Source organism: Drosophila obscura, unplaced genomic scaffold (genome assembly GCF_018151105.1).
Source record: "Drosophila obscura isolate BZ-5 IFL unplaced genomic scaffold, ASM1815110v1 contig_186, whole genome shotgun sequence".
Classification (NCBI taxonomy): domain Eukaryota; kingdom Metazoa; phylum Arthropoda; class Insecta; order Diptera; family Drosophilidae; genus Drosophila; species Drosophila obscura.
In genome coordinates this window covers 1,192,195-1,218,505 of record NW_024542774.1, presented here as the reverse complement: position 1 = coordinate 1,218,505, position 26,311 = coordinate 1,192,195, and the positions used below count along the sequence as shown (strand labels likewise).

General features: G+C 48.2%; 4 protein-coding genes across 7 annotated transcripts; 3 read left to right on the top strand and 1 right to left on the bottom strand.

Annotated features, from left to right (window-relative positions):
* The first annotated feature begins 118 nt into the window (after positions 1 to 118).
* LOC111072610 (mitochondrial folate transporter/carrier) lies at positions 119 to 4,758 on the top strand. The gene is given in 6 exon segments (XM_022364591.2): positions 119 to 272; positions 2,209 to 2,295; positions 2,298 to 2,361; positions 2,430 to 2,784; positions 3,000 to 3,145; positions 4,148 to 4,758. Coding segments are annotated over 6 exon segments (975 nt in total). The 3' UTR covers positions 4,317 to 4,758.
* A 217-nt stretch (positions 4,759 to 4,975) lies between these two features.
* Positions 4,976 to 13,187, top strand: LOC111072603 (ras-related protein Rab-32). 3 transcript variants are annotated; one of them, XM_022364583.2, is made up of 4 exons: positions 4,976 to 6,213; positions 11,734 to 12,129; positions 12,205 to 12,348; positions 12,413 to 13,187. In XM_022364583.2, the coding sequence occupies exons 1-4, from the start codon at positions 5,716 to 5,718 to the stop codon at positions 12,524 to 12,526; spliced, it is 1,152 nt and encodes a 383-aa protein (XP_022220275.2). In that variant the 5' UTR covers positions 4,976 to 5,715; the 3' UTR covers positions 12,527 to 13,187. The 3 variants fall into 3 exon arrangements, with proteins under 3 accessions (XP_022220275.2, XP_022220276.1, XP_022220274.2); XM_022364584.2 differs by lacking the exon at positions 4,976 to 6,213 and adding an exon at positions 9,500 to 9,521; XM_022364582.2 differs by lacking the exon at positions 4,976 to 6,213 and adding an exon at positions 9,679 to 11,395.
* An 835-nt stretch (positions 13,188 to 14,022) lies between these two features.
* On the top strand, positions 14,023 to 23,435 carry LOC111072585 (dnaJ homolog subfamily C member 13). Of its 2 annotated transcripts, none has more exons than XM_041592830.1 (22): positions 14,023 to 14,133; positions 14,488 to 14,734; positions 14,795 to 14,935; positions 15,011 to 15,155; positions 15,313 to 15,511; positions 15,581 to 16,085; positions 16,148 to 16,326; positions 16,394 to 16,601; positions 16,658 to 17,068; positions 17,127 to 17,468; positions 17,541 to 17,749; positions 17,808 to 17,976; positions 18,047 to 18,814; positions 18,878 to 19,456; positions 19,517 to 19,628; positions 19,688 to 20,861; positions 20,931 to 21,456; positions 21,516 to 22,009; positions 22,070 to 22,445; positions 22,513 to 22,635; positions 22,704 to 22,962; positions 23,019 to 23,435. In XM_041592830.1, exons 2-22 carry the CDS (start codon positions 14,543 to 14,545, stop codon positions 23,132 to 23,134), a joined length of 7,227 nt encoding a protein of 2,408 aa, XP_041448764.1. In that variant the 5' UTR covers positions 14,023 to 14,133; positions 14,488 to 14,542; the 3' UTR covers positions 23,135 to 23,435. The 2 variants fall into 2 exon arrangements, with proteins under 2 accessions (XP_041448764.1, XP_022220234.2); XM_022364542.2 differs by having other exon boundaries at positions 15,310 to 15,511.
* LOC111072583 (DNA repair protein RAD51 homolog 4) lies at positions 23,322 to 25,597 on the bottom strand. The gene is made up of 4 exons (XM_022364540.2): positions 25,575 to 25,597; positions 25,184 to 25,508; positions 24,599 to 25,113; positions 23,322 to 24,532 (listed from the first exon to the last, which is right to left on the bottom strand). The coding sequence occupies exons 2-4, from the start codon at positions 25,504 to 25,506 to the stop codon at positions 24,243 to 24,245; spliced, it is 1,128 nt and encodes a 375-aa protein (XP_022220232.2). The 5' UTR covers positions 25,507 to 25,508; positions 25,575 to 25,597; the 3' UTR covers positions 23,322 to 24,242.
* Between the last annotated feature and the right edge of the window lie 714 nt (positions 25,598 to 26,311).

Genomic DNA, 26,311 nt, shown 5'->3' with positions numbered 1-26,311 from the left:
AAGAGTGTAAATAGTAGTACATAGTTATAGCACAATTCACGCGCACAGTGAACGCCGCAGAAAGGAAAGCTTAAGATTATAGCAATAATACAAAGACACAAGAGAGATCAATCCCAAAATGAATCCCACCGGAGCAGCAGCCAAGGGCAGTCCCAAGAAATTCAATGTGTTGGCCCACTTCAAGTACGAGCATCTGGTGGCCGGAGTATCCGGAGGTGTAGCGTCCACAATTATACTTCATCCACTGGACCTTATCAAGATTCGATTTGCTGGTGAGTAACATTTCATCCACTTTACGCGGTCTCCACTGTGCTTGGGCCCGCCAGTTGTTGATAGTGGACATCATAGCACGTGCAGACGATTCCACAGCGTCGCCAGCTTGGCTGGAGATTGCACTGTGCCTCGCAACCCCACCCCAACCCTCTCGAATGTGTTTGCGCAGTGCATTTGGAAAATTTCCATGGAAAATTCGAGGCAGCTGTAGTCTCAACTGCAGCAAAGCTTCGTCCGTCCGTAAGCAGAGACGATGACGGGCTGGGATGATTGTTATTTTGTGTATTGATTTATATTTTTTGCTGACGAGTCCGATAGCTGGTCGAAATTTATTGATTTGTTGACAATAATTCCGTATGACTGATTATGCTCTGTACTGCTGGCTAAGTTTACTCTAATCTAGAATTCTCGAGAAGGAAACAAAAACACGCCCTCAAATGTACAAAGATCGATATTAACAGTTAACCTCAATGATTGCCATCCACAGTTAGAATTGCAGAGGAAGCGAACAGCTGATTGTCATTTTGAATCAGCTGAAAGTCGTTGTTTTCGCCTCTTGTGTTTATTTTGTGGAAAAACATTCAATGAATCATATCCCAACATACATGTATAAATGTAGTTGGCCTCGTTTGCGCTTCATGCGCAAAATATGTGTACGCGAGCAATATTTCCGTGTAGTCGGGTTCAAAATAACAACAACAGGAGCGGGTTTATTTAATATTATTACTGTTGTGTTGCTGCTTGAGATCAGCGCTAAAAGAGAGTCAATATGCAAATTCAGCAGAAAAAATGTTGAGTAAACAACAACCACAATGGGAGTCCCAGCAAATTAGGTTGTTTATGCGAATAAAATCACACCATACGAAATTTCGTAAACTGATAAAGCAGCTCAAAGACCCAGACATTCGAGAGTGTACGGGTAGATAGCACCCAGCTTTTAGCTCTCTGTTCTTCTATATCTATGTATTCCAGTTCGGAAACTCGTTGAATCTTCTCCAGTTTTCAACAGCTGTTTTCTATTGACTTGCGCAAGGCCTTCTTGTTTGCTGCGATGACGCATTTGCCTCAGAGAGGGCACCACGAAACTTGTTTGCTTTTGCTCTTTTGCTCACGTGACCACGCCGCTGCCAATGCTGGTCCTGGTGCTGGTGCTGTTGCTGCTGCCGTTGACTGTACATTTTCTTTGTTAACGGCAACTTTCGGCGCTTGACAGCCGAGAGCTTTGGGTACTGTCCGGTTTATGTGGCACAAGCAGCCGCAAAACGAGTTCCAGCCTGTTGCCAAGCGGGAAGTTTGCTGAATCAGCACCGCCACTTGTAGTGACCTTATCGGGGGCTATCGAGTGCACCATCAAAAACTCATTACTTTGTGCCCAAAACTCGATTGTGTCGGTAGATATGTGTATGTTTGATTTATAGATCATCATCCGGACCCGCGGAGCAGCAGACAGCTAGTGCCATCGCTCAAGGTCATTCATGGGGCAGCTAAAAATAGCCAAGAAATACAAAAATTAAGAATACTGAAAGTTCCGACGACAGACGAGCCCCCTTTCTGGCTTGTGGCGCTGTTGTCAGGCCAGCTCCGCTCCTACTGGTCGTACATATTCTCATATAAATAGATGCTAATGGACGCGTAAACATGTAGGGCTCATTTTGACTCCCGCTGCTTATCGCATCCGCTGGCAATTAACGCTATCTCTTTGGCGAAAACAACTTTGGCCACGGCCTGTTGGAGTCAACAACTGATTTGCCGTCCGTTCCGGGCCTCGCTGTACCGAGCCGAGGGCCGTACAGTTGCCTACGGTAATGAACAACACAACCACCGGAATGACGTATCCTCGCCTCACCCTTCTGCTCAATTATCCAACTATATGGTCTCAAGATTATTATTGCAGTGTCTAGACGTATTTATCACCAACGGTTTGTCTACTTTCAGTTAACGATGGACGGACAGCGACAGTGCCCCAGTATCGTGGATTGGGCAGCGCCTTTACCACCATTTTCCGTCAAGAAGGCTTCCGGGGCTCTACAAGGGTGTCACCCCCAATATCTGGGGATCGGGCTCCTCCTGGGGGCTGTACTTCATGTTGTAAGTGGATCTAACATACCAATCATCTCGAAGAATCAAACAAATAACACTTACCTTGTCACTTGCAGCTACAACACCATCAAGACATTCATCCAAGGCGGCAACACAACGATGCCGCTGGGTCCCGCCATGCATATGCTGGCTGCCGCCGAGTCTGGAGCCCTCACCCTGCTCCTAACCAATCCCATTTGGGTGGTTAAGACGCGGTTGTGTCTGCAATGTGACTCCTCGACCAGTGCCGAGTACCGGGGAATGGTGCATGCCCTGAGCCAGATCTACAAGGAGGAGGGTGTCAGGGGACTATACAGAGGGTTCGTGCCCGGCATGCTGGGCGTCTCCCACGGAGCCATTCAGTTCATGACCTACGAGGAGATGAAGAACGCCTACAACGAATACCGCAAGCTGCCCATCGATACGAAACTGGTGTGTATACGAATCAGTGGGGAACAGCATCACATGACCAGGTTGCTCGTGCCGTTGCCATCTCATTTAATATATATATATATACACAGATATATGCACATCCATATCTGTATATATCCGGCTGCGACTGGTATATGGTGACGTCTGATCGTTTTGGCAGCTGTTCAAGAAAAATTCGTTCGTATTTCTAACCGTTGCTCGCTTTCCATCCACAGGCCACCACCGAGTATTTGGCCTTTGCGGCCGTCTCCAAGCTGATTGCGGCAGCAGCCACATACCCGTACCAGGTGGTGCGTGCCCGACTGCAGGATCATCACCACCGCTATAACGGCACCTGGGACTGCATCAAACAGACTTGGAGGTACGAACGCATGCGCGGTTTCTATAAGGGACTTGTGCCGTACCTGGTCCACGTCACGCCCAACATCTGCATGGTCATGCTGATTTGGGAGAAGCTGACCAGCTAGATAGAGTATTAACCAGAGCCTAGGATCTAACATCTAGAATCTGGAACAGAATTTAAGCACCTAGAATACACGAATCTTTCTAGTTTCCTCCAATGTGCAGCAAGCAGCAAAAAATGACAACATGTTTTGTATTATTGTTATAATTCAATTAAGAACCACCTAAATACTAGCCCTAAGTTAATTCCATAATTAGTTTATTTTACATTCTGCGCCTCTTCACTTTGAAAGTGTAATTGTTGTGATGGTCTGTAATTTCAAAGATGCATTTCTTGCACACTTCACAGAAGCAACACACACACACACGCACACCCACATTTAGTTGGTAGTTTAGTTAAATTATTTATTTTGTAATGGATTGGAATTGTAAGCGCAGCTGAAACCAGTTTCTAGTTTAGTTGCGACAAAATTTCGTTTTGGCAAAAAGATTCTTCATAGTTTCGCAAATGGTTTATAATCTTAAGGATGAAATGAACCTTGACACTTATGTAAATAAGCATAAAACGCATTGTGAACCACCAACTAAGCTGTTGAAGCAGAACAATCCCAATCAAATCATACAACCAAGAGAAGAAAATGCAAAATTAGTTACATACCTACCTACATTAAAATGCCATGATGGCAATCCAAAAGGAACAAAAAAAAATCGAAAAAAGAAAACTAAAAACCAGAATGTCTCGGGTCTAACCAGAGTCTTTTCATTTGGCCAAGGGCTATGGGCTTCAGCTTCAGCCGTACGCTGTGTTGTAAGTAGTCCCTGCTCCTCGCTCTTTCCCATTCTCGTCACTTGTGGAGAATCTCTTTGCTAAACTGAAACAGCCAACGCGTTGTACTGTAAGTAATTGTAGCCACCTCATCACAGTCACTAACCCCCTTATCCATGTTTCGTCTCATTGCAGATTTGAGGGCGTCGGCGGCTTTTACAAGGGCCTGCAGGCCAGTCTGACGCGTGTGATACCCGCGTGCATGATCACGTTCCTCGTGTACGAGAACGTGTCGCATTACATGCTGGCCAAGCGGAAAAGAGCCGAGGGTCAGGCTCAAGCCATAAAGAAGGACAACAATTGAACGAAACTCGCATAAACTTACGATTCAGGATTCCTCTAGTTTATAATTAAGAAGTTTATGTACCTCTATATCGCATTACATTGTATCAGTAGTCGCAGGACGGCTGCTCACGTGTTGAGCACTGCAAGCTGCTCTTAGTGCCAAGGCTGTTGAACGATGCTTTAGTCTGTAAGAGGCTGGTTTTATATCGACATGGATTGTTGTTCCTACGGTGCTTAGCCACTGATTTTTCACCGTCTGACAAACCAGTGATTGCTGAGACCCAAATACATTATTGTGTAGTCTATTATTGAAATGTAAATGTAAATAAATGTTGGATTAAGATCAAAATACTTATAAAAACAGCCTCACCCAGGCAGCGTACATTGTCAGGGTAAGCTTTAAGAAAGCATCAATGTTGGTTGGGTCAATAAATAAATCATTAAATATTTTGCATTCCAAATACAATTTTGTCCGTTTTGGAGCTTCAATCGAAAGCTTGTCGGTATCGATACAAATCCAATATTAATCGCTAATTGCGAATGCCAATCACTATCCTATCTGGTTGGAGGCTGTTTAACGGTTGTTTGTGTAGTGCTTATGAAAGCTTCGTGCGAAAGCTTTCTGCTTTCGTTTTCATTGCTTTGACTGACTTGCTTAACCGTTCGCCCGGTTCATTATTACCGTAAAACTCGTGGAGGGCGGACGTTGACACGCTGCACCGCTTTTGTTGTTATGTTCGTCGCCGTTTGTTTGCGTATTTCGTTCGTGTGTGAATTCCATTACATTTCGTGATATAGAATTAGCGCCAAGAGCCCCAAGACCATACCACAATCCGAGCCCAATCGAAGCCGTTTAAGCTTATGCAATTGACTTGGTGGTGACCACCTAAACCAAAGTGCTCTAGTTCGTCCATTTGCATCGTAAACGAAACCAGTTTCGCCTGCATTCACGCCAAATACACAAATAAATTGTCCAAAAAAGTGCACAGTCGAGTTCAATAAACCTTCCCCGTGCAGCGATAACGACAGCCTCTGGCCCCGAAATTGCAATTGAAATCGAGAATAAATACCTCATAATTCTGATAAGTTCAAGTGCAGACATAGAGCTTTGTTTACCGTTGAAACAGAAACGAAGTTTGCGAACAAAGCGCGTGCGAGCAGGAGCCGGAGGGCAATTAGAGCTGGGAGAACAGAACCACATGTTGCCGCCAGCGAGTGAGCGAGACAAGGCGACAATCAAACAAAACACTCGAAAATCCCCACCCCACTGAATTGTTGGACGCACACAGAGCCGAGGCATATGTAGATAGAGCTTGTGTGAGTGACCTTGACTACAGAGAGAGTGTGATAAAAGACCAAGATAGTTGGCCCGCACATTTTCCAAAGTCTAGGAAGCATATATCATCATCAGGAGTTGCATGGCAACCAGCGTCATACGGAGCAGCGTTGTATCAACCTCCGCCGGACGCCGCAACATCTGCGAGTGCCTAGCCATAGAGTCCTCCGGTCTTGGAAGTGTTGCGTTGAAGTCACAGTCGTACAGCAATCTGAGTGGGTGTGCCTGTCTGCGGTGCCACTACCTGGCCAGGACGGTAATCGTGACCAGCACCTCTTCCGACGACACGTTGCCCGTGGAGCATAAGCATCTTCCCCTCAGTGCCATTTCCTTGGGCACCCTGACCGCCAAGGAGTCGCCCATCTTTGTGCGCCGCCAGCACTTGATCCTGCCAGAGGAGGAGCAGCAGCCGCCGCCGCCTGTACTCAGCTCCCCGCCGTTCTCGCTGCGCAGTGCGTCACCCTCGTACATCGAGCGCCAGCCGGAGATCGATCTCAGCGCCGTCGAGGCGCTACCCCTCGCATCGGACACACGTGCCAGCATGGACATCAACCGAAACAACGGCTACCTGCACAACGGAGTGAGTATCTCGATCAGTCGTACAGTAGTCATGCGAAACACATGTAAAATGCAAGTTTACGTCCAACGTTGGGGAATGGGGGATTGCCCAAAAATAAGTGGACCAAGTTTAGCAATGAATTGCTTTTTGCAATGGTCAGGCCATAACTTAGCTACGCTACGCAACTGATGGCTTGTACATTACTCTCATTTGGCACTTAGTAGTCCGAGAACTCGGTAAACTCGTTAGGTGCCCCCCAGCTGGGTTTTGTAACTGAAACAGATGCCTAGAATGGGGCGTCATCATGGGATTTCCCGCAGCTGGGGGAATTCAATTTTTACTTATACAACAAGTTTATGCCCTTTAATTGGTATCTTTATAGCTGAAATTCGACACTATAAACTGTGTAAATCTCAGCCAAAACATTCTCTGGCTCAGAATTCAGCTCAGCATTAATTTTGCCCACTTCTCGCTTAGCCTTCTCGTTTTTTGCAATCGATTTGTGTCTTATCTTGGCCAATATAAATGCCGTTTGCCCTGCCATTTACCGACCAATTAAATGGAAATGAAATTGAATTGAATTCGTTGCCACATTTGAGACCGAACGCGGTAAAGGTAAACAAAGCGATGAAATCAAAACAATGCCAGGCTGAAATTTGTCGCCACTACTGGAAGCGACCACAAAAATTTCACTCTCGTCACGGCATGCCATGCCCCATACGCAACATCGTGGGACAAGCTGTGACAGCGACAGACTCGAAGACGGGGGAAGGAAAACCATGTGGGTGTGCTCGGCTGCTTAAGTGATTGCTGGTTAAAGCTAGACATAGATGTAGATATCCGCTGGCTGCTGATGGGAAACTATAATGGAAATCGGAATGAGAATGGGAAGGGCTATTAAGTATGGCTATGGGAATGAGTTGCTACCGTTTTGCATATCGTCACGTTTTAAGGTCAATTATTGAACGAGGCAAGCGAAAGTTTGGAGGCGGAATCGCACGTGGCAGTGTCAGGGCAGTGGGGGAGAATCTTAATTAATTCAAGACATTCAATATTGTTTCAATTATGGATTACACACACACTTTTACCCACAGTAATATCCCACAGTCAATGAATCACAAGGTTGCAATGCATTTTCGGTACAATCTAATCAAACATTGCTCATATTTTTGCTGGTGACTCCTCCTCCGCCTGCCAGTGATAAGATATGAGCTGGCCTGGCTGGCACTCCACTCCAACTGTGATGGGGATGGGAGCAGAGGGCTGCGTGTGCAGAGTCCATTGAGGAATGGGTTGGACGCGTGGTGTCCGGGGAGATATCATCTCCCTTATGTAATCTGTGTGTCTCTCTCTCTGGTAGTCGCACTAAGGCAATGCACTTTCTGTTGTGCTGCTATTGTCGCAGGCTGATTTCATTTACATGACAATTGCCACAGCAATCGCGGCTGATAAGCAGCCTCGTATAAATCCATAATGGCGGAGAGTCACATAAATACGAGTATGTGTGCCCTAAGTCACGCAAGGTGAAGCGCGCATTTCGAGCTATCATCGGGTAATACGATACAGCAATTGAGATGCAGTTACCCCAGAGGTGTTAAGCCTGCAACAAATTAAACTAATCAAACAGAAATAACTACCGCTTGTCACATGCATGGGCTATAGACTTTGTATAGACATTCAGGCTTCTACTCGTTCGTCCACATTCCTGAAACGAGTAGTTTAAGACAGAGCCACACCCCCCCAGCCGACGAATACAAAAAATTATAGCTCAGGACAAATCTGATTGTGGATAATACAAAATGTTATGCCTAATAAAAAATACTTGCCTACATATCTGTAACAAGTATACACAGATCTTCATATTACGTGCAGCCAACACTCTTTTTGGTGTTGTTGCCAAGTTGTTTACAAACTCTGAAAGTGGAAAAATGCTAAAGGTATTCTCAACCTGTTCACGTGTCGTGTGGCATGCAACTGCCACCCCATCCAGAAACCTGTCCACGTGTGCTTATTCCCCGTTTTATAGCACAAAACAGTTGATGGCTGAAGCATGGGAGCGGGAACTTCTTGTTTGTTCTTTATTGTTAACGTTTAGCAAAGCTCTTGCAGGACTGCTCCGCCCATCCATCGCCTCTGGCATCCGTGTTGCTTTTATGCGGAATGGGGTCGCTGGGGCTATTGCAGACTCCTCGCATGCCTATGCCCTGCTCCTGGAGCAACTGTCGATTTGCGTGCAAACATTTGCATGGACAAAGGCGGTGCCGATCCCTTCTAGTTGTTCGACATTTATGTGGAAAGTGAATTTCTAATGCTTTTGGTTTCCATGGCCTGAAAAGACGTAAAGCGGTGCCTTGAATTGGGGATTTCTGTAATCTTCCCCATAAATTATGTAAGCTGTTGCCTGTGTGCGAGTTTCGAGTGTTGAAATAGTTGTCCCCGATTTCAATATGTGCATATCGAGGAAGCTGTAGACGGACAGCACGGATCTTTCCCTCAGTAAATACCTAATGTAACCGCAAAGGTTTCCAATATGCGATAGAAGTCTCTTTTTCCCCATATAAGGAAATGTAGATTAAGCAACTTTACACATATGAGCCCCCAGTTCCGTATGTCTGTCGGAGATCTACATATACATATTTACATATATGTATGGATGTATGTACATCTATCTCAAAATATGTGCCACTCAGTGGTTATACTCGTGTAATCTTATATACTTATGTCTCCTCTCTGCCTCGTCTATGGATTGCGGCTAACCACGTTTTGTAATAAGCGTAATTCTATATCTTCACGTAGCAGCAACAGCAATCATTCAAAGACAGTTGGTGGTGTCCCCAAGACACCCACCCACCTTCCTCATTGATGTGTCTCCCACTTAATGCTGAGCGACTCTTTTGGGGCAAGTTGATGCGGCAAATCCTCAGCTTAAAGGAAGCCACCGAAGTGCGTGAATGAACCAACTCTCGGACGTGGCTGGGCTAGGTCAGGTACGTGTTCGTCCACTGCAGCGCCAGAGCAGACCATTCCATCTCGGCCCAGAAATGGACACTGTCATACAGTACGCTTGATCGACTGTGCCAGATGATTGAGCCGAGTTATCAGTTGCAGCCCCAATGACAGAGTCGATTGATTCGGGAGCATGGCCAGCCGGTGGACAGAACAGACAGGCCGCTCCATTCAGTCGGGCATTTGGCTGAGACGGACACAGACCTGGCTTTGTCCGAGGATTGCTTGATAAGCGGCTGCCCCAGACCCAATCGCGGCATTCAAAAGCCGCCACTCTTCTCACGATCATTTCGCAATAATTCGACTGTGCCGGACCAGTGTTGGTAAGCGCAACACTTTGGCTGTGTTTTTTTTTTTTTGTGTATAACTGTAATGTAAAACCGACCACAAAACGTGGTGCTGCCGGGTGGTAGTGGCAGGGGACAGACGACTGGGCTTAATAAAATTTATAAAAGCCTAGACGTCAACAAATTGGATTTCAGTGCGCGATTGTTTTGACTGCATTGCGGTTGCTCAATTCGCTCAGGAGATTCCTTGCAGGATCTCGCAGGATAGACAGGATAGGAAATAGTACCCCACACGACAGCACCCCATGAAAGCCGTTTAGCCCCACCGCAGAGAGTCGACTCCCTTTGATGAACAGGCCCCTGGTTTATCCCTAAGTGAAAATATGCAAAACGTTGAAAAGCAGCGGGGAAAAGCCATACAGAAAGTGGAACCAGAACTCGAACCAGAACCGTCGCCAGTGGAGAGGGAGAATTTGGTGGTAAGAAAGGACAGGGAGGAGGAGAAGGAGCAGAAGGAGGAGGAGGAGGACACTAGCTCCAAAATCAAGACTCGTTCACGCTTCTCGGCCGCCTTTCGCAGTCTCTCCAAGCCAAAGGCCAAGAAGGAAAAGGAGCAAGAGGCCAAGAGCGAGGAGGAAGCCGCACCCACGCAGCTGGAGGACGTGGACAGCACTGACAGTGGAGCCGCTGGGAAGACGCTGAAGAAGAAGAGTCTCACCCGCCGCCTGTTGCTGGGCGGTCTGAAGAAGACCCCAAAGGTTCGACCCCACAGCCTGGCCACCAGCGAGGAGATCAGCGTGCTAGACAGCAGCCACGAGCGGGTGGAGACAGCCACGGACCCAGATCCGGACCCAGACACCAATGCACCATCGGCCAGCAGCAGCGGCACCCTCCTCCAGATAACCATAAGCGGGAAGAAAGTCGAGCCGGCCAAAGGCAAGAGCCGCAGCAAGAGTCGGTCCAAGAGCTCAGCCAGCGAGACGGATTACCTGACACCAACGGCAGAGGCGTCGACGGGGAGGGCTACAGCGGGTGGGAAGAAGAAGGCGACCACGACCACAACGGTGACGACCAAAGACACGAGCAGCACTCGGACGACAAAGCTGATTGTGGCCAAGAAGAGGCAACAGTCGACCGCCAAGCCAGCAGAGGCAGCGACACCCACAGCGACAGAGCGACTCGCGACGGCAGCAGAGGCAGCGGCAGGAGAAAAAATCGCTATCACCGAGAGCACACGAGATACGCCGCCCAGAGAGCGGGCCCCGGCCAAACCGAGTCGCGTTCAGGTTCAGTCTGCCAGCAGCACCGGAACCGTACGCAAGTCATCCTCCAGCAAGAAGCTGGAATTGCTGCAACAACAGCAGCAGCGCGGACACCGCCTTTCCAGACAAGTCGCCACCAACGCCACAACGGTGGCCACTCCAGAGAGCACCCAAGTGCCGGCCCTAGAGGCGCCACCCAGTCCAGAGTTGGAGCCGCCCACTTGTCCACCCCCACCCCTGCCAGTCGTGAACGAGCAGGCTGCCGAAGACGCCGTGTCCTCAGCAGAGAGTGCCCAAACCGTCAATCCGTCGTCCCTTGTCCGTTTCGCAGTTGGTAGCGCCGTGCGCAGTCCGCTCAGTGCCTACGAGGCTGCCTTGGCCTCGTTAGCCAATCAGCCCAGCTCCAGCGAGGAACCCAGCGACTCCAGCCTACGGCGACAAAGCTTTGCCCAGCAGCAGCTCGTTCTAAGCGACCACGACAGCATCGAAGGCCGGAGGGAGACCCTGCACTATCACTCCGTGGCCAGCGAGTACTTGAACGAGGACTCCGTGTCCGAGGAGAGCGAGGAGCAGTCCAACAAAGATCCAGACACTGCGAACCCCATGCCAGCCTTTGGTGACCTGACCATGGATCAGGAAATGGAACCGGTAAGGTGTCGCCCAACTGTTTACCTCGCTGATTTACAACCGAAGCCCCACAAGTGTCGTGTTGCTTCTGATTGCGTTCCGTGCCGTGCCTGCCCTCGGCGGCTGTTCATGTTCATCGGCCCCCTTTTCGTGGGAGGCTCTGTGTGTGTGCGTGTCATTCAACTGCGCGGATGAGGGGGTCTAGACAATCGACTATTCAATCACAGTCTTCATTTGAACGATAGACAATCCGCATAGCATAGCCAATACGTTCGGATTGAAGTGGGAATATTTCCGGAGCTAGACAGAGACTGTTCCTATACGCTTGGCTAAAATGCATTTAATTTCCATTTTTCCAGGCCATCATGACGTCAACCAGCGAGAAACGGGAACATCTGTACAAAATTCTAGTCATCGGCGAGCTAGGCACTGGGAAGACGTCCTTCATCAAGCGCTACGTACATCAGTTCTTTAGCCAAAACTATCGGGCCACCATTGGCGTGGACTTTGCCCTGAAGGTGCTCCAGTGGGATGGCAACACGATAGTGCGCCTGCAGCTGTGGGACATCGCCGGCCAGGAGAGATTCGGCAATATGACGCGAGTCTACTACAAGGAGGCGGTTGGAGCGTTCATCGTGTTCGACGTTACGCGCAGCGGAACCTTCGACTGTGTGAGCAAGTGGAAGGAGGATCTGGACTCGAAGGTGCAGCTCCCAGACGGTAGTCCTATACCCTGCATACTGTTGGCCAATAAGGTGAGTAATAAGGGGAAACGTGGCCCAAGTGGGCAGGGAGTTTCGTGATTTATCCCTCTTTATGGCTGCTTGCAGTGTGATCAGGAGAAGCAGGGCATCGTCACGAATCCGGAGAAAATGGATGAGTATGTGCGGGAGAATGGGTTCGCCGGCTGGTTCGAGACATCCGCCAAGGAGAATATCAACATCGATGAGGCGTCCCGCGCTCTTGTGAATAAGGTAAGAGCTGTCCCAGCTGCCCGGTGCCCATCTTCTGACTAATGTGTCCGTCTCTCTTGCACAGATACTCATCAACGATAAGCTGATAAGTGGCGACCTGGCCGATGATGAAAAGTTCAACCTGAACAGCACCAGCGATGCAACTGGCACGGAAACCAAGAACAAGTGTTCCTGCTGACCTGGGACCCAAAAAACCAGATGTCTGGCCAGCCATCTGCTATAATTTCCCACAATCATTCCAATTTCCCCTCCCAGTCTGAGCAACAGCTCTAAAGCTAAATGGAAATATGTTTATGTCATTCCATGTTCATGTTGTTGAAAGATAACGACGATAACTATGCTTAGGGTTTTCACTTAACATTTGTCCAAGACTTAGCATCCTCATCGTGTTCCACCCATCCATCCATCCATCCGTCAGCCGATCTTCTGTTTGTTTGCACCGGCACCAAGACCGACCGACCCTGGCCCACACTTGTGCCCGTAAATTCCGGATAAGAGTACATTGTTGCCGCGAGGTCGGGATCAGTGCGTGAATTTATATGGTGGCACCTTCGCATACATACACATCATCCACATTATCTGGATGGCAGCATCCATGCTGCCCCTATCCACCCACCCACATTATAGGGTCTACATTTGTGTAAAATACGAATCGTTCTTCTTGTTATTTGGTTTGCCTTATTTACTTTTGTTGGCGAGATTGTTTTATCTTGGAGTTCTTATACACATACACACTTTGCCATCTTTATTTGCATTTAATTTAGATAAAAATACGTACCGTACGTTCTATGCAATACAATACGAAATGAAAAATAAAGTTTTAATTGTAGTTAAGCCTAGTGAGAAGTGTTTTATTGTGCTCATAGAACGGGCCGAACAGGCAGCGTGCTCCGTGTTTTGATCATCCATACGCGTACGGACGTCATAAATAGATGTTAACAATTTTGGTTTGAATTTCCAGCAACGCAATTGAATGAGCTGTAAAGTGTTCGTGCATGGTATGTTATTACACTGTTAACTGCAGCTGTTTTTTCGCCTAACAGCACATCATTTTATCAAAATCGAGGAATATCCAACGCATCTTGTCGTGTACGTCAGTATATTTACGGTATATTATCTAATAAAGTTCCAATTTATTTTTTAATATATTAAGATACTTTTCAAAATGACCGCCAAACTTCATTTAGCGCACAAAACTTACATTATTCCCTCTCAAAACGTGGTGGCTTTTCAAAATTTTCTCTGTTTTTTGAGGTGATGAGAGGGCTAACTAGCTAGTAATATTAAACTAAATATCAAAATCATGAAATACGATTTCAATCAATAAAATATAACCTTATCCCATTATCGACCAGGGGGGTATTTAATATTTCCACGAAATTTATAAACCTTTAACATATTTTAAGCATTACAGGTGAAAGATATCGGTGGTAATTTTTGTTTTGTAAGTAAAGAGGAGGATGGAGCTACATGGAGCCTTTACAAACAGTATTAGTTTCCGCTGTTTAACAAAGTGTGCTCAACTTTTTAAATAGTGGGATGTTAAGTGGGTTAAGTCTCGTTTGATCGCCGGATTGCCCTGGTTTCTAATGGTATGGTATTTAAATGGTATATCTCGAAACTGAAGTGGTATTTAATGGTATTTATTTTTTGGCCGGATGGTATTGTTATCGTTATCGGTGCGGTCACACTGAATGAATTGTTTATTGCAAAAATCTTCAAAAGGAGAAATAATAGAAGATATAATTGGTTTAACAAGCGTTGGAAATGTGCTAGATGTTTAAGGTGAGCCGCAAAACAACTTGCCGGACTCCAGAACTCATTCTTCAGCAGCTGGTATCCGTTTTCGTGGGTCATCTCGTCTTACTCGTCACGTTAACTCCCCCTTTTCGGGTCTTTGTTGTGTGCTGTGCTCCGCGGCGTTGGCACTTCTGCTGGCTGATAAGTGGCAGGGCCAGGCGCAGTCAACTTAATTAATCAGTGCCCAGTGTAGTGTGCAAGTCAATTGGATATTTTGGACGCCGACCCGACCCGTGAACGAAATAAATCAGCTGAGCGTCGCCGCTCACCGACCGTCGTATGCAAGATATTCCAATTATGACGATTTTCCCACACTCTCTTTCTCTCTCACTGCCGCAGTTGTTGCATAGTTGGAATTTAGTTGGATTCACTGGCGAGACAGCTGCAAGACACGATGTTGCCGCCCCGGGAAAACGTCGACCTGGAGTGCTTCCTGGTGACCAAGCACTCTTGGAAGGGCAAGTACAAGCGTATCCTCTCCATTGGCACAGCCGGCATCTCCACCTACAATCCAGATAGATTCGACTTGACGAATCGCTGGTCCTACTCGGATATTGTGGCGGCAGCCCCCACCAAGACATCAAATGTATGCAACGAATGGCCTTTCTGGGGGATTGAAATAACCAAATGCACTCTTTTTTTTTAGATACCCAATGAGTTTGTGCTGACCATTAAGAAAGACAAGAAACTGGATACGATCAAACTATCTTCGGAATACCGCAATGACATACTCAGCTCTATACTGAAATACTACAAAGAGTTTGCCGATAAGCCGAAAAACACTCAGGTTTGCCCAACTTCCGTTTATGACTCATGGAATCGTTCGACAAATGTCGTCAATTATGGGAATGTTTCTTCACAGTGCTTCAGTGCGTACAAGTACCACTGGTCGGGCATCAGCCTGCCCACTGTGCTGGAGGTGACGCCCTGTTCGCTGGACCAGCTGGACCCCACCACAAACGATGTGCTTGCCAGCTACATGTACAAGGACATTGAGGGAATAATAGGTAGCTATACAGAATCGTCTCGTTTGCATCAGATGTTGTGCACTGTTCGTTCTGTCGCCATGTTTCTTAATTTTAATTCAATGTGTACGCTTTGTTTTCGTCTGCTCTTGCACTCATCATTATGGTCTTTGTTTACGTTTGCGCACGTTTTAAGCAGGCATCTCGGACTATGAGGGCGGCATTGTGATGGCCTACGGCGGCTTTAGTCGCCTGCACTTGTTCAAAGCCTTGAATCACCACGAGATCGTGCAGAACATTGCCCAGAGGTCGGCTCAGTTCCTGGGCATCGAAACCAAAATACTCAAGAGTCAGATAACTCTCGAGCAGTTCGAGAGGCAGCGATTTGGCAAGTTCAGGTAAGACACTAGAAAATGAAGAAAATGTGTTCTTTTCGGTGAAGAATGATTGTTCTGTTCATTCTGCAGTGACGATCAATTTCAAACGTCGATGACCGAGTTCACAGTACAAAAGATAACATCACGCCATCCAGATCCAGTGAAGCGCATACTTTGCCTTACCGAAGTGACGCTTCTGGAGAGGGATCCCCAGACCTACAGTGTCTGCACTCTGCGCCCACTCACCGATGTGTTTGCTCTGGTTCGCGACAAGGACAGTCTGCAGCGCTTCAGCATCGAGTACAAGAACGGAATCGTCCGCAGTTATAGTACTAACGACAGGGACTCACTGCTGGCCACTCTGCTGGATGCGGTGCGCTCCAGCGGCAATCAGGATGTGCACATACGCATCAGCAACACGCCCAGAGGCAAAAGATATGTCCCCCTCAGCAGCTCCGTGGACGAGGAGACGGAGGCCAACTTGTTGCGATTGGTCATCAACAATTTCCAGAATCCCTCGAAACGTTACGAGATCCTGGAGCGCTTCAATGCCAATGTGCCGCACAGTGGGCTCAACTACAGTGTGACGCAGGACGTGGGTAGCCCCAAAAGAATCATTTGATCATCCTTATGCAGCCATTTAATTTGCGATTTCAGAGTCTGTTTGCCGAGAACAAGGAGAAGCTCATATTGAGTGCCCTGCAGGCGTTGGCACAAAAAGAGCTGGACAGTCCCACTGCACAGCTGAGCAACCTGGAGCTGGAGGCTATATTCCACGCTCTGACTCGTCTTCTGGCCAGCAAAGTGGGCTATGCAGCCTTCACCAATCTCACGGGGTTAGCATTCCACCTAGAAAACCATTTATTTCCAGCTTTAATTTAATTTCCCTGGGTACGTTTTCAGATTTCGCGAGATTATTGGTACCAAGGTTGTGGCTGCTTTGAGACGCAAGGATCTGGCTGTTACATACTCTGCCATTGACATGATCAACTCGCTGATGCATTCGGTGAACACTGACCATGACTTGAAGCAGGAACAGCTAAATAAATCCTCCATTCTGTCATCGAAATCATTTCTGGAAACCTTGCTCAATATGTGGACAATGCATGTGGTAAGTGCAACAAAACGATTCGTGACACATTCTCCATTAATTCTTTTATTTCGCAGAGCCATGGCAGTGGAGCCCTTGTTCTGTCGGCCATGCTGGACTTCATGACCTTTGCCTTATGTGTGCCTTACAGCGAGACCACCGATGGCAAGCAATTCGATACGCTCCTGGAGCTGGTCGCCGATCGTGGTCGCTATTTGTACAAATTGTTTCAGCACCCCTCGCTGGCGATCGTTAAGGGAGCCGGTCTGGTCTTGCGTGCCATCATCGAGGAGGGGGAGCTGCAGGTGGCTCAGCAAATGCAGGCCCTAGCCCTAGATGAGGCGGCCTTGTGCCGGCACTTGCTGGTGGCGCTGTACACGCCATCCAATGATCCCACTCTGACGACACACCGCCAGCTGTCACGCCATCTGATTGGCCTGTGGCTAACGGACAGTGAGGAGGCCCTGGAGCTGTTCAAGCGTATTTTTGTAAGTTGCTGTCTTGGAGGGTTCTGCCACAATCATTTATATAATTGTATTTGCTTAGCCCGCTGGCCTCTTGACCTTCCTGGAGTCCGAGGACGGAGTGCCAGACACAGATGTGGAGGAGGATAAGCTTAATTTCCGGGATAATCTCAAGTTTGCAATACAACATTCCAACAAAACTCGCAAGAATGTGATAGAGAAGCATTTGCAAGGCATCAAGCATTGGGGCATGAACCTGATCGAGCAGCAGGATGGGGCAGCGCAGGCTCTGAAAAATCGTCCAGTGGTTCTGCGCAATCGCCGGCAGAAGAAAAAGACATCCGATGCCATTGTGAATTTGCCGTACTTCTTCTATACCTTTGCCAAAGATCACAGTCTGCCAAATCTCATCTGGAACCACAAGGTGAGAGGAAGACCCATCCCCTATATTTTTGTGGGTGGCACTCAACCACATTTTTACACATCTTATTAACAGACACGCGAGGAGCTGCGCATGTGCTTGGAAAATGAGCTGAGGCAGTTCCTGAACGATCGGGACTTGGCTGGCCAGATGATTGTGGCCTGGAACTACCAGGAATTCGAGGTGGCCTATCAATGTCTGGCAGATGAGATCAAAATTGGCGATTACTACATACGACTGATACTGGAGAAGGACGACTGGCCCCAGAATTTGGTGAAGGATCCGTGAGTATAAATAAATTAGGGTTCAGGGATAGCTTTTGAGTCTCATTTGTCTTTGCAGGATTGAGCTGTTCAATGCTTTATATCGGCGTGTTCTGTGCCGACAACGAGTGAACGACGACCAGATGACCGTGTTCTCTCTGCAGGCGCTGGCCAAGGTCTACAGGCGTTACCACCCAGATATCGGCAAGTTCAACGACATGTCATACATTCTGCAACTCAGCGACAGGGTGAGTAAAATGCATATTTAATTGGTTAGAGTCCCTACATGGTATGCCTGTACGTTTACCTCTACTTTAGTGCCTTTCCCCCTCAATGCGCGATGCACTGATAAACCTGATTTCCTGCTTGGTGCTGGAGAAATCCAATTGCCGGGCCCTCATCGATCACGTACAGTGCCTGGTGGATCTGATCACCCTCGCCCATCTGCACAAGGGACGGGCCCAGCTGAATACGAAAACAAATGTCATTGAGGCTGGGCCAAATATGGCGGCGTACGAGGAGAAGGATTGGTATTACAACATAGAGAAGGACGGACAGAAACCGGAGCGCCAGGGACCCATCACGTACTCGGAGTTGAAAGAGCTCTGGCACAAGGGACTGATCACACCAAAGACCCGTTGCTGGGCCATTGGCATGGATGGCTGGCGGTCCCTGCAGCAAATCCCCCAGCTCAAGTGGTGCCTTATAGCCAAGGGCACGCCGCTCTACGACGAAACGGAGCTATCCTCCAAGATACTCGACATACTGATCAAGTGCACCAGCTTCTTCCCCAGTCGCACCCAGAATGGAGTGGCTGTGCTCATTCCAGGACCAAAGCTGTCGCGAAAGCTCTCAGAGTTCATTTGCCTACCTCATGTGGTCCAAGTTTGTCTCACCCACGACCCCGGATTGCTGGAGCGCGTGGCCACCCTGCTGTGCCAGATAATGGAGGACAATCCCGAGATGCCCAAGGTATATCTGACCGGAGTGTTTTACTTTATGCTCATGTATACGGGCAGCAACATTCTGCCCATCACGAGATTCCTCAAGATGACACACATGAAGCAGGGATTCCGCAGCGAGGAGGTAATCGCAATCTATTTTCCATACCTTCGGGCGAATCAAATCAAATAAAATCTTCATTTGTAGACTTCGCAGTCGGGAATCATGCACCGCAGCATCCTGGGGCAGCTTCTGCCTGAAGCTATGGTCTGTTTCCTGGAGAATTACAGCGCCGAAAAGTTTGCGGAAATCTTCCTCGGGGAGTTCGATACGCCCGAGGTGATCTGGAGTTCAGAGATGCGCCGACTGCTCATTGAGAAGATTGCAGCCCACATTGCCGATTTTACGCCACGTCTGCGGGGTCACACGATGGCCAGATATCCCTACCTGGCCATACCAGTCATCAGCTATCCGCAGCTCGAGAACGAGCTCTTCTGCCACATCTACTATTTGCGGCACCTGTGCGACACCCAGAAGTTCCCCAATTGGGCCATCACGGACCCAGTGCAGCTGCTGAAGCACACTCTCGACGCCTGGCGCAAGGAAGTGGAGAAGAAGCCTCCTCAGATGACAATCCAGCAGGCATACCAGGATCTTGGCATTGACCTCACCAAGACTGAAAAGCCAGACGAGAGCATGATACGAAAGAGCTACTACAAGCTGGCCCAGATGTACCATCCGGACAAGAACCCAAATGGCCGCGAGATATTCGAGAAAGTCAATCAAGTAAGGAGCTGAGGGAATCTAAATGAGATATTCATCCTAATTGCTTTGCATCCATCACAGGCCTATGAATTCCTTTGCTCTAGAAACGTGTGGAGCTCGGGCGGACCGGATCCCAATAATATTGTGCTGATCCTGCGCACACAAAGCATTCTCTTCGAACGTTATCCGGATGGTGAGTGTCCCAAGCTCCCATTGCTCAAGGGTCTCATCTCATCTGAATATCTATTTCAGTTCTGCGGCCGTACAAGTATGCTGGCTATCCGCAGCTCATAAAGACAATCCGATTGGAGACGCGCGACGATGAGCTCTTCTCCAAGGAGGCCCAACTGCTGACAGCCGCCTCCGAGCTGTGCTTCCACACGGTCCACTGCTCCGCCCTTAATGCCGAAGAGCTGCGGCGGGAGGAGGGCATTGAGGCTCTGCTGGAAGCCTACACGCGCTGCGTGTCAATTCTGGGAGTCGACTCCAAGCCGGAATCGTTGCACTATCAGGTCATATCGAATGTGACGCGCTGCTTCGAGGTGGCCTGCAACTTTGAGAAGTGCAAACAGAAGATCATCCAGCTGCCGCAGCTGCTGTCCGACGTGTGCCGCGTGGTGTACTTTAAGCACACGCTGTCAGTGAGTCTGGTGACCAGCCTGGCGGCCAACAACTACGACCTCCAGTGCAATCTGTCGCGGAACGGCGTGCTCTGGTCGCTGCTGCTCTTCATCTTCGAGTATGACTACACGTTGGACGAGAGTGGCGTGGAGGTGAGCGACAAGTCCAATCAGCAGCAGTTGGCCAACAATCTGGCCAAGATGGCTGTCCTGGGATGCATTTCCCTGGCCGGCTACAGCATGGAGCTGCGCCAGAAGCCGATCACAGGCAGCGAGTCAAACTCGCCGGCAGCCAAGCCCCCGCCAGCCATCAAGCCCAAACCAGTTGGTGGCGCCGGTGCCACCAACTCGGCCTACACCCAGAACGCGCAGAACCCGCTACAAAGCAAGCAGCTGGCTATCACAAGCGGCAAGGAGAAGGAGCCGGACAGCTCTTCCGGCAGCAGCGACACCTCCAGTTCCACGCCCACCGACAGCGAGCAGCAGAACCCGGCCAAGAGCAGCACCAGTGCCATCCAGCAGAAGTACATCGTGGCGGGGGAGGCCAAGAATTCATTGGTTAAGCAGGTCCTGGACCGCCTTCTCACCCGCTATATTGCCAGCCAGCTTGCCACTGCTCGAGACAGTGACGTGCTCAAACTGCTCACGGCGAACACAAGGAATCCCTACCTCATCTGGGACAACGGTACCCGAGCTCAGCTCAAAGACTTCCTCGAGCAGCAGCGCACTTCCTCCGTCCGAGAGACCCATGAGGACATAGCCCAGGTCTACGAACTCGTTTCCAGCTTCGAGTTCGATGCCCACAAGTGAGTTCCACCACCAGGTGGAGGAAAGAATGATCCTTTTAATCATACTCCATTTTACTCGTTCTTTAGGGAGGAACTGCAGATTGGCGGAATATTCATACGCATCTACAACGACATGCCCACCCACCCGATTGCGCAGCCCAAGCTGTTCATAATGGATCTGCTTGAGTACTTAAAACACGCGTACCAGTTTCTGCAATACAAGAAGAATCCAACCGCCGCGGCAGCCACTGCTGTTGCCGCACCCAAAATGGGCAGCGACGGCATCCTGACGCCCACCCTGGCGGCTAATCATCCGCAGCTGCAGCAGCAGCAGGCGACGGCCAAGCCGGGCACCACCTTTGACGATGTTCTCAATGCTTACAATCGGTCCAAGAGCCGAAAGAAGCTCGAGACGGATGCCCAGACGGAGCAGAAGCTGGCTCTGCAGCAGACCAAATATGACTTTGCCAGCGATGGCAAACTGGAGATGCACATAACAATGGTGCTCAGGGCACTGATAGCAGTAATCAAGGCGAATGCCGAGGTGGAGATCCAGTGCATTGGTAATTTCGACATGATCTTCGGCTTCCTGGCCAACAACATATTTCCCGATGTAAGAGCAGCGCTTGGATATGCCTTAAGCAGATATAAAATATTTTTATTACCTTACAGAGCTCAACGGTTAAGTCGGTCGCCCTCGAGGTGGTCGCCTTGGTCTCACGTAACAAGGAGTGCGTTTCAGAAGTAGCCTCCTGCGAGATTCTGGGCAACTATCTGGTGGCCCTCAAGGACCCAGAGCTGCGTGCCAGCCAAGTGAAGGTGCTGGAAACACTCTCGGGTCTGATGAATGTACAGGAGATGATCAAGGAGGCCCAGGCCAAGGGCGCAGCCATATATCTCCTGGATATGTTCTGCAACTCGCGAAATCCGCAAATCCGGGAGATGTGCGCCGAGATTCTGGCCAAGATGACAGCCGATCGTTTGAGTGGTCCGAAAGTACGCATCACCATATCGAAATTCCTCCCCACATTGTTCATCGATGCAATGGTGGAGTCGCCGGCCACATCCGTGCAGCTCTTCGAGTCCATACACGAGCATCCTGAGCTCATTTGGAATGACAATACGCGATCGAATGTGTGCGATGCGGTCTTGGAGACCTGCGACAGGTAAGTGGCAGTGGAAAGTTGCTGCATTGGAGCTCTCCTGATTTCCCCTCGTGCTTGCAGATTTTACCAGCTGCAGAAAGCGAATCCTCGGCATGTGTGGAAGGACCCTGAAATACTTAAGGACATCGTATCCAATGAAATTGTTGTGGCTGGCGTTTACCTGCGTCTGTTTGTCAGCACTCCCGCTTGGACGCTGCGCAAGCCGAAGCAGTTCCTGTCCGATCTCCTCGACTTTGTTGTCGAGCAGATAAGCAAGAGCTCCTCCGAACAAGATGTCCTCGATCTGTCCACCACCGCGCTCGTGGAGCTGCTGCGCTCGCAGCCGAATCTGGCAGACGACATACCAGTGCTGGGCCACATACCAAAGCTGTTCAATCTACTCTCGGTGCAGCCAAAGAACACGCTATCAGTATTACATCAGCTCTCGCTGTCTGAGGTCAGTTCGGGGATGCGAATTATGATACAATCCAAGCACCTTACCTGATCACCCATATCTTTTGCAGTTTTGTGTGAGTGCCATCTCGCAGACAGAGTGCGTGGCGCCGTTGAAGAAGTGCATGGAACACAATCGGGATTGCATTGAGAAGGCCTGCGAGGCGCTGAGTCGGCTTTTCAAGCACCAGCACGTGAGTATTTAAGACACCATTAATCATTCCATAAGTTGCAAATAAACATTCACTGATTGTATCCCCAGGACTCATTGATCAGCCAGTCCCTGGAGGTGGGACTCATACCGTTTCTGCTCGGTCTGCTGGACAGTCGGCTGGAATTCGTTGACAATCCATCTGCGGTTAAAGCACAAATCGTTGCGGCCCTCAAAGGGATGACGCACAATCTCAATTATGGCGACCGGGTCACGCAAATCCTACTCAAGCATCCTGTCTGGGCAGAGTTCAAGGATCAGCGCCACGATCTTTTCATTGCCGACACAAACATACACGGCTATCTGACGGGTAAGTGAAGTTTCTCCAGAGAAGAATATCAGGCCTTGAGTGGATTTCTATTCCAGGCATCAATCCAACGGCTGGCTACCTGACGGCAGGACCTGCGCAAAGCGTGGAAGTGCTCACATCGCCGCCGCCCATCGATCGCGATGATCCTTCGGCTCGTCCTGCCATAGACTAGCGAGTTCTTTGCCTGTTTTTGCTTAGCACTGCTTTCGGTTGGCAACTGGACACGGAGGACCCCCATTATTGTATTAAACTTTGAATATTTTTTTACACACGCAGCAAATCGCGTCCTGGCTTGTCCCCAGCCAACATATTAACAAACTGTAACAAAGTTTAATTTTTTTATATTTATAAAATCTGTATAAATAATTAGAGACTAGTTTATATACATATATACACAAACACCCAACCTAACTAGAGCATGCATAAAGTGATTATATATATTATGGAATGAAGCATTAAAGATTCATTAAAAATGAAAGATGCCCAAACTGTTTGATTTGTTACTCTCCAAGAAAAATACCTATTTACACTCGTTTTAAAATCATTCTTAACTTGTATCAAATTAATATACCCTTTTCCTATTTAATAGTAAGGGTACTCTAATCGCTACCCTACCCTATCAGTTATACCATGGTTCAGGTTCATTCGAACGAACAGTGTTCATTCTGGTCAACAAAAAACGTAAACAATGTCGCTTGTGGCAGATTATAGCGATTCCTCAGAGTCCGACGACGATAGCAGCAGCAAAGAATCCGAAACCGAAGAGATACATGGGTAAGCACATTCGATGATCCCATCATGATGAAAATAAGTAACCAAAACCTCGTACACAGGCCGCCGACAACCGAAAAGACGACACCAAAGCTGCCGAGCGCGAACCAGGCGCTGGGCAACGCAGGAGGGAAGAAGACGGGCGAGGTGTTCTCCAATCCATTTCTAGAGGCAGAGCTGCACAAGACAGCGTCCCTGGAGCGGCATGTTAAAATGGTCAACAACGACACCCATTTGCAGCTGAAAAATGGACGCAAGATTTGCTGGAACTTTAGGAAAGGACGATGTCGTTTTGGAACCAGCTGCCAATACGCTCATGACTCAGATTTGGCGATGACCGAATCGACCGAAGCCCCTAAAAATAGTTTTGAGCCGCCAGTCCAAACCGTGCAGACGGTTAAGGATCCTGGAAATTCCAACACTCGCAAGCGTCCCGGCCTGGGCGATGGCTTAGAGCCAGGAAAACGGGTTATGAAGTCGTACCAGCAGCAACATCCATCCGCCCGTCGTTAAACTAGCCCAGCATCTGTGATCTGCAGCAAGCAAGTGTCTCCTACGGGACCATAGCTGTTCGTCAATACATTTACCATTCGGAGGCCGTCGTCCTGGCTGTCTATGTCTCCAATGCCATCGTAGCTGTCGCCGCAGTCTGTACTCTCTGGTAGCTCCAGTGACAATCTCAGCGTACACACTGAACTCCAATAGGCGCCTAGCATTGGTTCAATCTGCTGCCGGGTAGACTGCTCACTATCACTGTTGCCATCCTCCTCCATGACGATGTCGTCATCGTCAGAACAATCTAAAAGTAGAAAAAACATAGTAAATAGAGTTATGTAAATAAATCGTCCTATAAACTAAATTCTACCTGCATCCTGACCAGAGAACGATATGTTGCCGATGACAAAAGCCACGCCCCTCACAGCTAACTTCCTCACTCTGCACGCAACCTCCGTCAGCAGAGAGTTCCTCATCATTCGCATATCGCTCCCGCGATGATCAACAAAGCAGGCGGCCAGGGAGTCGACCAAAACGACTTTTGTTTGTAGTGCAGTCTGGACGTCGTCGGTCATTTGCTGATCGAGGGCTTTTAGCACGTCAATCAGCTCCTCTGGTGTGGGGACATCGACCACCTGAATGCGCTCCATTGCCTTCACACTTGTCTCCTGATCAACTTTACGCTCCAGCAGCATGTCTTGTATCCTTTCGGTGGAGAAGTCTTGCTTGGTATCGATGAAAAGCACTTGCCGCTTGTGTTTCCATACAAAATTTAGAGCCAAGGTGTACAGTAGGTGGGTCTTTCCCACACCAGTCTGGCCACACAACTCCCAGACTCTGCCTCGCCTGAACGGCTGTGCAATGGAGTCCAAGAGATTGTCCAATCTGAAACAGGTGCAGGTCAATCAGTAAATACAATAACTCTTTTAAAGCTGTCCCCGCCCTTGATCCTTACTCTTCTATGCCCGTTCCGAAGTCCCACTCGTCAACAGTTTCCAAAAATGTATCCGAAACCCATGCCTGCTGCGCCAGCTGCTTCTTTAGCTCAAGTACTGACTCCAGTTTGATGGCCAGCAGCTTGTGCAGCTTCTGGTCCTTCGCATTGTAGAAGTCGAGCTCAGTCTCGATATTGTTTTTGGTCAGTAAATTTAACTGATACTCGGATAATTGTTTGCCGGTGGAAGTTTGCAAGATCTTTTTTCTCAGATCCATTTCAATGTAGTTCAGCGGACGCGGTGATGTCGGTATTTTTTGTGCGCTAAATGGATTTGGCGGCATCCCTATATTTTGAAAAGTACTTTAGTACACCCACTAACCATACAGTATATAGATGTGCCAGTTCATACAACGAAAGTGGCGCCGCTAAGGTTTCAGCGAATGGTCCCAGGCCTTCGGCTCATGACGTGCCATGTATTCTCACATACTGTGCTTGTATGGGTTCTAAAATAAATAAAATATATAAAAATAAAAGATGTTAAATGCTTGTTTGACCGACTTTGCAACTCTGTCAATAAATTTATATACTGTAAATAAATTTATTTAATGGTGTCGATACTTTAGGGAGATCAACAAAATTTTAAAATTTAGAAAATATGTAAAAATTTAGTAAATATGTAACAATGCAGAAAAAATTAAAAAATGCAATAAAAATTAAAAAAAAATAAACAAAAATGTTTTTATTGCTCACTGACAAAAGCGGACTGATATGAAACGAAAAAATTATAATTGCTAGCTGACAAAAGCTGACTGATATGAAAGGAACAAAATTTGTACATGCTCTATGACAAAAGCTGACTGATATGAAACGAAAAAAATTATCATTGCTCGCTGACAAAAGCTGACTGATATGAAACAATATAATTGCTCGCTGACAAAAGCTGACTGATATGAAACGAAAATTATAATTGCTCGTTGACAAAAGCTGACTGATATGAAACGAAAAACTCATAATTGCTCGCTGACAAAAGCTGACTGATATGAACCGAAAAACTAAAATTTCTCGCTGACAAAAGCTGACTGATATGAAACGAAAATTATAACTGATCGCTGAGAAAAGCTGACTGATATGAAACGAAATATTATA